Source organism: Cynoglossus semilaevis, chromosome W (genome assembly GCF_000523025.1).
Source record: "Cynoglossus semilaevis isolate Cse_v1.0 chromosome W, Cse_v1.0, whole genome shotgun sequence".
In the NCBI taxonomy this organism is placed as follows: domain Eukaryota; kingdom Metazoa; phylum Chordata; class Actinopteri; order Pleuronectiformes; family Cynoglossidae; genus Cynoglossus; species Cynoglossus semilaevis.
This window is the reverse complement of record NC_024327.1, coordinates 11,889,822-11,900,652: the sequence shown is the minus strand read 5'-3', so window position 1 is coordinate 11,900,652 and position 10,831 is coordinate 11,889,822. Positions and strand designations below refer to the sequence as shown.

Here is a 10,831-nt window from a genome sequence, read left to right as displayed (position 1 = left end):
GCCTATATCCAGTCGGTATCGCTCAACCTCCCACACGAGCTCAGGCTCTTCCATGTTCCCATAGCCAGAGTGGTTGTCCAGCGATTGGGCTGTCGGGGTCCCCGCCCACAACCGCCACCCAAATCACAAGGCACCGGCCCCTTGTGGGCCTTCCTGCGGGTGGTGGGCCCACTGGACTCACGTCGCTTGATTGGGCTGAGCCCAGCCGGGTCCCGTGAGCAGCATGTCACGCATGACATGCTGGTATCTTAGATTTCCCAACCGTATGTACTGTTCATGATTTGTTTTTATAATGTATTACCATGTATGTTTGTGTGGCAAAATGTCTTAGATATACTTTCTCGTGCTCACGAGATGAGGCACAGTCTGTGTTGTCACCATGAACCTTTCGTTGCTACTGAGACCAATACAAATGATTATGTGGCTCATTCTTTGACAGCATTAATAGTTTTTTAGTTTTTTCTGTGTACTTCATTTCAGCAGTGACTCACACCAACGTGAATATGGAGGTCAAAGCTGACCTTGGTCCTTTTTAATATTGTTTGACATTGGATGAGGTAACCAGCACTTCTAACCAGCACGGTTTACACTTGTTCATATTAATACTGTATCATAATAAAACCTAACCAGAGCCTCAGAAGGCTTTGATCCCCATGAGGGACACAGCTACACTCACAATCTCTTACACACAAACACACACACACACACACACAAATCCTATCCCACCACAGGAATGACAAAATTGAACAGAGTGATTTTCAACTGGCTTCAGTTCCAGCCAATCTTCATGTCAGGACCAAACCAAGCCAATGAGAAGCTGTGATGAGCTCACACTTCTTCCAAATGTGGCCACTGATTGGCTGATGTTGGCGTGAGACAGTGACTGAAGCAGCTTGTGCTCTTTACATGCGAGCTGGTGTCATCGTTGCCACAGTAGCAGGCACTCAGACGGGCAGCCCTGTTTGGAAGCTGATGACTGAAAAACATTGATGTCCCATTGCTCTGGCATCTAACTAGCTTCTGTGCCATCATCAATTATTCACAACCTCAGCAGTGTGTCCCTGTTTGAGACTGTGTGTGTGCGCATCACAGTGTGTGAGGTCATGATATGCTTTCATCAGATCTCTGTGGAACAACATTCCTGCATCTCCTCTCAGAACCTGCTTATCCTCGGAAATTGACTAGTGTCTTTGGATATCAACAGGACAGAACCAGGATGTTGCATTTATGGACAGCATCGCCTTGTTTTACAGTGAAATGAGCTCACAGGGCTGTACATGTGGAATACTTTTCCTGGACAGATCTTAGGATTATTAGTTTTTGCTATGCTTTCCTCAACTAGGCTGTATTTCTGCTTATAAATATACAGTTTGGTCTTGTTTTTGTCCCATCCTATATTCTTACCAAAATGCCTGAAGCAAATGATCTTCTATCTGTTTCCTGGGGCTATATAAACGTAATATGCTGAGTTTTCTATTCACTGTTTAGAATATTATAATCTATGGATTTGACTGAAAAAGCTTTGCTTCTTGTGTGACTTTTTTGAAGCCATGAATTATAAATGATAAACTGGTAGAGGTGATGATGATGCTGCACTGTAGACAAAATGATTGAGCAATGACCATATTCCAGAGAGGTACATATAGATATGGCTCTGTTATTGTTTTAGTGTCTAAAGGTGACTTATTTAGGGTTTGAGAAAATTAATTTATATGAATTTAAATATCAAACACCTTGGATTCTTTGGAATGTGTTGTTGATAGATTTGACAAACTTCCATTGTCCTTTTCACTTATAACAGAGCCATTATTCGTTAAAGATTAATGGTGTTTAGAGGACATTATGATGCTCCAGTGTATGCAAAATTATCGCTAGATGGCTAAATGTACTGGGCAGAAAAACATGGTGAATTTCATTTTTTTTAAGATAGTTCTGTATCTAAAGCATGTTTAATTGTTAAAGCAATGGTTCGTGAGTCAACAGTACCTGTACAATATAGCCAGGCAAATTTGTCTTTGTTTTTTGGTTAATATTTTTATACAAATGTTTCCTATTTTTTGTAACCTGTGACTAACACAATAGCAGCATTGTTAGTCACTTGCCTGCTCTTATATCACCAGACAAAAACTCAAAAGCACTGATGCCTCTTTGACTCTTGTGTCTCCATTTTAAAAAGCCTCTTAGCAAAGGCCTCTGGGTGTTATTCAAAAGGATGTCAACACACAAATGCACAGTTAGCATTTTGGACCATTGTAATTGTCCATTTACAGGATTTTGTATCAGTGTATATAATGAATCAATAAAATGTAGAGTTAATTTTACGGTACATTGGGAAAGACAGTGAAACAGTGTATTGGCTTTAGTCAAGCTATTTTTTTTTTTTTTTTTGCTGTTTTGCAATCTGTTTGATAACCAAGGTTATGCAAGCAATTAAGACATTCCCTGATTTCCGAGCATCCTACTCCATGTCAATTAGTTGACCTTTCCAATCAAAAGACAGCTAAATTTGGCGTGAGCCACTCCAATTAGGTGCAGGGCGGAGAGGAGAGACAGAGGTGAAGAAGGGTTAGAAATTACATTTATTATCTCAGACAGCATGTCTCTGACTAACTGTGATGACATCTTGGATACAGTTTCTGTTTTTCTATCCCTGTCCTAGTCAAAATGAATAAGGAAAAGGAAAGTGAACTACTTGTCATTGTGACACAGCACAGCACAACACAGCACAACACTGCACACAAGCAAATGTGACCTCTGTTTTTAACCCATCATCAAAGTGAACAGTGGGCAGCTTTAAGCGCCCGGGGAGCAGTGTGTGGGGCCAGTGCCATGCTCAGAGCACCTCAGTGGTAACTGGTGGGCTCGAACCTTCCGGACTCAAGTTCGCTTCCTTAACCACTAAGCCACCACTGCCCTATAACATTCCATTTAAAATTTATTTTCATTTATTCATCCTTAACCCTGTTCTCATTATGTTGGCATCTAAGCATTAGATGTTGAGAAAAACTTATGTTTCAAGAACCAGGCACGTCTTCTAAAATGATTCTCAAATCTCCAAAACAGTTGAAAAAAAAAATCATTGATTCAGTCAACAATGCTTAGTGTTGTCAAAAACATGCAACAGCTTAGAGGTAAATACTCCTCAGGAAGTCGATCATTTTAGAAAATTGTGGATTCTTTGCATCACATGCTTTATCTTGGCGTTTTTACCTAAAATTGAATTTATCAGAATCTCCATTCTTTCTGATAAAACTCAGTGAGTAAGGCAGTCTACATCCTTCTGTGGCACTATTGTCACATAATCTGAAGATATCCATGGATTAGCTGTTTATCCACAAACCTGTCTTCCATATTTATTGCCCTGCTATCTGTAGTTTTGCCGTCTTTCATTCACATACAGGTGAGATGTCTTCTGATGTCTTTTCCTCACCACCTGGTTGGTGTGTCCCAGGTAGTGATCAAAGGAAGTGCTCCACCTGCTCATGCTCATTCTCTGTTGTAGTTGCAGCTATGCACAAAATTACATCTTCATCATTCGTGCAGTTTACTGTAATGGGAAGGCAGCATCCTCTGAGCATATCCTAAATTTAATAGCTTTTAAAACTGAGTATGAAGGAAGTCGGCCTGGTTGTGGACAAATCAGACTAAGATGAACTTAGTCCGGGTCTGTCTGTGGATAATAAGGTCATTTAGACCTTATTATCTTTTTCTTGACTCTCTCGATGAATAAGATGTGATTGTTTTAGTGGTGTACATTGAAAATTCTAGTTTCTTCTCTGACAGCCAGTAAACAACTGACTAACAATTCTTCCTGTGTCCGTGTTTCTTCTGTAGTTCAAGAGGATGTTGAACAGGGAGCTGACCCACCTATCAGAGATGAGCCGCTCTGGAAACCAGGTGTCTGAGTTCATCTCAAGCACCTTCTTGGGTAAGCATTGACAGGAACAGTTCATGTTGATCGCACTGGCCATTAAAAAACAAATGACCATCACAAGAATTTCCTCACATTAAATTTCCACCTCTATTCCTCCACATGTGACCAGACAAGCAACATGAGGTGGAGATGACGTCGCCTCAGATGCAGAAGGAGAAGGAGAAGAAGAACAAACCCATGTCTCAGATCAGTGGGGTGAAAAAGCTGCAACACTCCTCCAGCCTCTCAAACTCTAATATCCCTCGCTTTGGTGTTAAAACAGAAACAGAGGATGAGCTGGCTAAGGTGCGTTTGTGTGTCCTTCATAAGTGTAAAGAGTGAAATTCAGGGGGAAAAAAATAATTATTTTTATTATGCCTTTTGTTGTTTGGCAGGAATTGGAGAATGTGAATAAATGGGGTCTTAATGTCTTTAAAATCTCAGAGTTCTCTGGGAACCGGCCGTTAACAGTCATAATGTATACGATAGTCCAGGTGACGATTTTCAACTCTTTTCTTATTCCCCGTTGCTCCACCTGAATCCAACAATGGCTTTGGCCTTCAACTTATTATTTTAATGTGCTGTTTACAGGAGAGGGACTTGTTAAAAACTTTTAAAATTCCACTCGACACCTTTATAACATACCTGATGACCTTAGAAGACCATTACCATGGCGACGTCGCCTACCACAACAACATCCCCGCCGCTCACGTCACCCAGTCAACTCACGTGATGCCGTCCACCCCTGCCCTGGAGGTGAGGTGCAGATGAACACATGCACGGGTGCACTCACACACATGCATCCACACTTCCACAATCAGCTTCAATCAAACTCTTTAATTTGACTTTAATCAATGACTCTTAGTTGCAGGGTTGTTTTTTTGTTAGGCTGTGTTCACTGACCTAGAAATCTTAGCTGCCATCTTCGCCAGTGCAATCCATGACGTGGACCATCCTGGAGTCTCCAATCAGTTCCTCATCAACACGAGTGAGTCTAAATACAGCTCTGTCTTAACAGCTACATCAGTAGCTCATTGGTGCTTCTGGTGTCTATTTACAATCAGTCACAGACTGAAACCCGGGTGTGATACACAATTATACAATTGTGGAGTAGAAAGAAAATTATACATGATTTTTTTTTTTTACAAATAAAAACTGCAGTGTGCAAAAGTATTCAGCTCCTTTTTGAGTGCATACAATTGCCTTCAGAAGTTGCCTGATGATTGCTGAATGATCGAATGTTGACCTAATGACTAAATAGAGTCCACCAATGTGTAATTTAATCTCAGTACAACTACAGCTGTTCTGTGACGGCCTCAGTGGTTTGTTAAGAGAATATTGGGGAGCAAACAGCATCATGAAGTCCGAGGAACAAACTAGACAGGTCAGGGATAAAGTTGTGGAGAAATTTAAAGCAGGGTTAGGCTATAAAAAGATTTCCCAAGCTTTGAACATCTCACGGAGCACTGTTCAGTCCATCATCCAGAAATGGAAAGAGTATGGCACAACTGAAAACCTACCAAGACACAGTCCTACACTTACAGGCTGAACAAGGAGAGCACTGATCAGAGATGCAGCCAAGAGGCCCATGGTGCCTCTGGATGAACTGCAGAGATCCACAGCTCAGGTGGGGGAATCTGTCCACACGACAACTATTGGTCATGCACTGCACAAATCTGGCCTTTATGGAAGAGTGGCAAGAAGAAAGCCATTGTTAAAAGAAAACCACAAGAAGTCCCGTTTGTAGTTTACCAGAAGCCATGTGAGGGACACAGCAAACATGTGGAAGAAGGTGCTCTGGTCAGATGAGACCAAAATTGAACTTTTTGGCCTAAATGCTTAACGCTATGTGTGGCAGAAAACTAACACGTCACTTGCACGTCACTCTGAACACACCATCCCCACTGTCAAATATGGTGATGGCAGCATCATGCTCTGGGGGTGCTTCACCTTCAGCAGGGATCAGGGAAGATGGTTAGAGTTGATGGGAAGATGGATGGAGCCAAATACAGGACAATCTGGGAAGAAAACCTGTTGGAGTCTGCAAGACTTGAGACTGGGGTGCAGATTCACCTTCCAGCAGGGCAACGCCCCTAAACATAAAGCCTGGGCTATAATGGAATGGTTTAAAATGAAACATTCATGTGTTAGAGTGGTCCAGTCAAAGTCCAGACCTAAATCCAATCGAGAATCTGATGCAAGATCTGAAAACCGCTGTTCACAAACGCTCTCTGACTGAGCTTGAGCTGTTTTGCTTCATTGCAAGATTTTTTGTTAGATTTTAGTGGTTTTCACATTTGGTTTGGGTCTGAAAGCAGGAAGCTGCTAAGACACCAAATGCCTTCCCAAGCACACACACTCACATAGCCCCACACATTCAAAGAGAATTTCTCCTAAATTCTCTTCACACCAACTCTCTAGATTACTCCCTGTTGTTCCAAAACACCTCTACTCCCTGGGAACAATGGGAAGCCTCCCAATCCACATCCTTACAGGGAACCCCGAATCCATCCACTCCTTTGATTTACATAACCCCCTGTTGTTTGCTAGACCTCAAGGCTCCGTCCACTTCTTTTGTGATAACATCTACTCAGCGACAAAAGGTTCATAAACATGTCCTCCAACACTGCTGAATCATGGAGCAGCTGCGCCACATAGTGGTGACTGCAGGTACAAACATGATACAATAACAATAATATGATAGGCCACAAGAGGCCTAACCTCTGTCTTCCATTGGCTTACAACATTTAAACACACACCCGGGAAGTCAAAAGCCACTCCCCCCACACAGGTATAGAAGCGTAAACCACATGATACGTTGGAAGTTATTCTTGGAAGTTATTCTGGGAAATTTAGTTCTTGAACTTGCGTGCTGGCGACTGTTGTACGAGATTTTCTTGAATACTTCTCCAGTCGTTTTATTTTGCTCTTGGACCTGTTTGTTTTGGCGTTTTGTTATTAAACGAATCTACAGGCTGTTTCGTTCCTGGCCTGAGACTACCTACAAGGTGATTTATTCAATATTGGTGCTGTGACTACGGGGAGAAGAAATCCTCCAATTGGTGTCGTGCTCACGAACGAAGAAGGGCCGGATTGATTATACCAATAATTTTTCAACTGGTGCCGTGACCGAAATATAGCGCAAATCTTTCAAGCTCAAGCAAAGAGTCTCTAGATGTGCAAAGCTGGTAGAGACATACCCCAAAAGATTTGCAGCTGTAATTGGGGGGCTGAATACTTTTGCACACCGCACTTTTCAGTTTTTTATTTGTAAAAAAAAAACAATTTAAATCATGAATAATTTTCTTTTTACTCCACAACTGTATGCCACTTTGTGTTGGTCTTTGTTGGTGCCGAAAATTACGTTATTCAGTCACCACTGTTGTCATCTAACTGCCGCAGATAGAATGACCTGAAAAGAACCACGCCTGACAACGTTAATAATAATAATAATACATTTTATTTAAAAGCGCCTTTACAAATAAAAAACTGAAAAGTGCGGTGTGCAAAAATATTCTTTTGTATCCAGTTGCCTTCAGAAGTTGCCTGATGATTGCTGAATGATCGAAGGTTGACCTAATGACTAAATAGAGTCCACCAGTGTGTAATTTAATCTCAGTACAAACACAGATGTTCTGTGACTGGGCAATCTTGGAAGAAAACCTGTTGGGTCTGCAAAAGACTTGAGACTGGGGCGGAGATTTACCTTCCAGCAGGACGACGGCCCTCAGCATAAAGCCAGGGCTACAATGGAATGGTTTTGGGCAAGAGGAATGGGCAATAATTCCAGTCTGTAGATGTGCAAAGCTGGTAGAGACAGATTACAGCAAAAGGTGGTTCATCAAGGTATTGACTCAGGGGGGCTGAATACTTTTGCACAACGCACTTTTCTGTTTTTCCACAATTGTATGCCACTGTTGGTCTTTCACATACAATTCCGATAAAATATATTTATGTTTGTGGTCGTAACGTGACAAAATGTGAAAAAGTTCCAGGGGTATGAATACTTTTGCAAGCCACTGTATTTCTCTTGTGCTGTGTAGTTCCCATAAAGCCAAATTGGGAATCCCTGCAGTAAGGTGAGTGTGACTCATCCTAGTTATTAGCCACCAGTCTGATCTGCTCAGTGAAACAGAGCAGGGTCTCCCTTTCTCCCTTCTGCTTCCTGTACTCTGTTCCAAAGCGACTAATGCATCTTAATGGAAAATCTAAATACAGCCAGAGGACCTTCAGATGACCCTCAATGGGGAAACCTCTCAGTGGTTGCTTTCTGCTGCAGGATGGAGTCACTCAGTAGTTGTTTTTTTTATTATTCCGTGACACTAAATATGCGAGAGTTGATTTCTTTAGTACATATATTTTTCTTTTTATCTGACATGTTTTTTTCCATACTGTGCTGGGGAATCATGTAAATTTGCAAATTTTAACCAATATTTCTTTTGTCTTCCTTGCAGATTCTGAGCTAGCATTGATGTACAATGACTCGTCTGTTTTGGAGAATCACCATTTAGCAGTCGGTTTCAAGCTTCTGCAGGAGGAGAACTGTGACATCTTCCAAAACCTGACCAAAAAACAAAGACAATCACTGCGAAAAATGGTCATTGATATTGTAAGTCTTTGTTCAGTGCAAAAATAAATGAATAAGAACATGTGTCACATTATGTACACTTTACTTATGATAAAGCTTTTATTTAATATTTTAATTTTATTGGTGAATTAGTATTTTAATTGTGATTGTTAGAATTCTAAATGACCTTATTATTTTATTATTTTTTAAGGTGCTAGCAACAGACATGTCAAAGCACATGAATCTACTGGCTGATCTGAAGACTATGGTAGAAACCAAGAAGGTGACCAGCTCTGGTGTCTTGTTGCTGGACAACTATTCTGACAGGATACAGGTTGGGATTTATTTGCAGACACAACTATCACAGTGTATTTAATTATTTTGTTATTTTATTAATTATATTTAACTGCTCAGTCTACATTCTTTGGCCTTTGGCTCTTAAATAAGTCCAGGTTGAATTTTCTGAAGCACATTGGTTTCTTCATATAATATTCAACTTTGGGTCACACATAAATCCTTTTGTAGGTCACCTGACAGCAAAATCAAACTTTTTTTTTTAATTTCAGGATTGCTTATCACATCAGGATCACACCTTCAATATAGTCAGTGTTTTGTTTTATTTATTAAATGGAGAAAATTGTTTTCCAAATTTCACACTATAATGAGGCAGTGGTGGCTTGGTGGTTAAGGAAGCGGACTTGGGTTAGGAAGGTTTCAGGTTTGAGTCCACCAGCTGCCAAGTTACTACTGAGGTGCTCTGAGCAAGCACTGTCCCCACACACTGCTCCCCAGGTGCTTAAGCCCCCTGCTCATGGGTGATGGGTTAAAGAAGAGGTCACAGTTTGTTGTGTGCAGTAGTGTGATGTGTCACAATGACAGATAATAATATTGCAGTTCTGGTGATTGACCAGGTAGCAGTGTGTTTTATTTCCTATTGTTGTTTTGTATTTTTAGGTTCTCCAGAACATGGTTCACTGTGCGGACCTGAGCAACCCCACCAAACCTCTGCAGCTGTACACGCAGTGGACGGACCGCATCATGGAGGAGTTCTTCAGCCAGGGCGATCGAGAGAGGGAGCGAGGCATGGAGATCAGTCCCATGTGTGACAAACACAACGCCTCAGTAGAAAAGAGCCAGGTATCACACACACACACACACACACACACCAATCCACTGTGAACACACACAGAGAGAAATATAAATCTCCTTCATTTACTTCTGTATCTTGTAGGTTGGTTTCATCGATTATATCGTTCACCCTTTATGGGAGACGTGGGCTGACCTGGTCCATCCAGATGCCCAAGACATCCTGGACACATTGGAAGACAACAGGGATTGGTACCAAAGTACCATCCCCCAAAGTCCTTCTCCAGCACTGGATGAGCCTGAGGACGGCACTCGACCCCCTGGTGGGGACAAGTTCCAGTTTGAGCTCACCCTGGAAGAGGACTGCGAGTCGGACACTGAGAAAGACAGTGGCAGTCAACCAGAGGAGGAAGACGAGGAGGAAGAGTACAAGAAAGAGGACAACAGCTGTACTGATTCTAAAACACTCTGTACGCAGGACTCTGAATCAACAGAGATTCCTTTGAATGAACAGGTGGGGGAGGAGGATCGGGAGGAGATACCCTGCTTGCAACCGTACGTGTTGGAGGAGGACATAGCAGAGGTGGAGGACAATGAGGAGACAGAGAAATCCTCCGACACAGCAGTGTATGGACAGCACCTGACTAACTGTTCTTCTTAGTAATGACAGATGATTATTTATAGAATATTTTGTTGAGTCTAGCTGTGTTTTTTATACATATTTGTTTATGGTTCCAAAGCGTTGTCCATATTGGCCATCCTTCTTTTTTAGCTTCATTCAGACATGCCCACTGGTACTTCAAGTTTTTTTGCACTCAGGAAACCGTCTTTCATCCACATCTGTACCGAAGCGGTGTGTCTTTAGTTCAGCTCTCCACCTCCACTGTAGGACATGGACAGTGTGCTCCGTAATGTCACATTGTCTCATGTTCTTATTTCATGCTTTGCCTCAGCCTTGCCAGAAAGTATAGCAGTGATTTTATTAGGTGTCCATCCCCCTACAGAGACAATTACTGACATGCCATCCATCCATCCATCCATCCATAATCAACCGCTTATCCGGGGCCGGGTCGCGGGGGCAACAGTCTGAGCAGGGACACCCAGACTTCCCTCTCCCTCGACACTTCCTCCAGCTCTTCTGGGGGGACCCCAAGGCGTTCCCAGGCCAGCCGAGCGACGTAGTCGCTCCAGCGTGTCCTAGGTCTTCCCCTGGGTCTCTTCCCAGAGGGACGGCACCCGAGCACCTCCCGAGGGAGGCGTCCGGG

At 42.3% G+C, this 10,831-nt stretch overlaps 1 protein-coding gene across 1 annotated transcript in view; it reads left to right on the top strand.

Annotated features, from left to right (window-relative positions):
* Positions 1–10,636, top strand: part of LOC103397220 (cAMP-specific 3',5'-cyclic phosphodiesterase 4D-like) — a 24,240-nt gene extending 13,604 nt beyond the window's left edge. Inside the window, exons 6-14 of the mRNA XM_008335440.3 lie at positions 3,835–3,928; positions 4,044–4,219; positions 4,309–4,407; positions 4,505–4,669; positions 4,802–4,901; positions 8,368–8,522; positions 8,692–8,814; positions 9,435–9,617; positions 9,712–10,636. Coding sequence (XP_008333662.2) covers positions 3,835–3,928; positions 4,044–4,219; positions 4,309–4,407; positions 4,505–4,669; positions 4,802–4,901; positions 8,368–8,522; positions 8,692–8,814; positions 9,435–9,617; positions 9,712–10,227 — 1,611 coding nt within the window. The 3' untranslated portion in view covers positions 10,228–10,636. The remainder of the gene's footprint in view (positions 1–3,834; positions 3,929–4,043; positions 4,220–4,308; positions 4,408–4,504; positions 4,670–4,801; positions 4,902–8,367; positions 8,523–8,691; positions 8,815–9,434; positions 9,618–9,711) is intronic.
* The last annotated feature ends 195 nt before the right edge of the window (positions 10,637–10,831 follow it).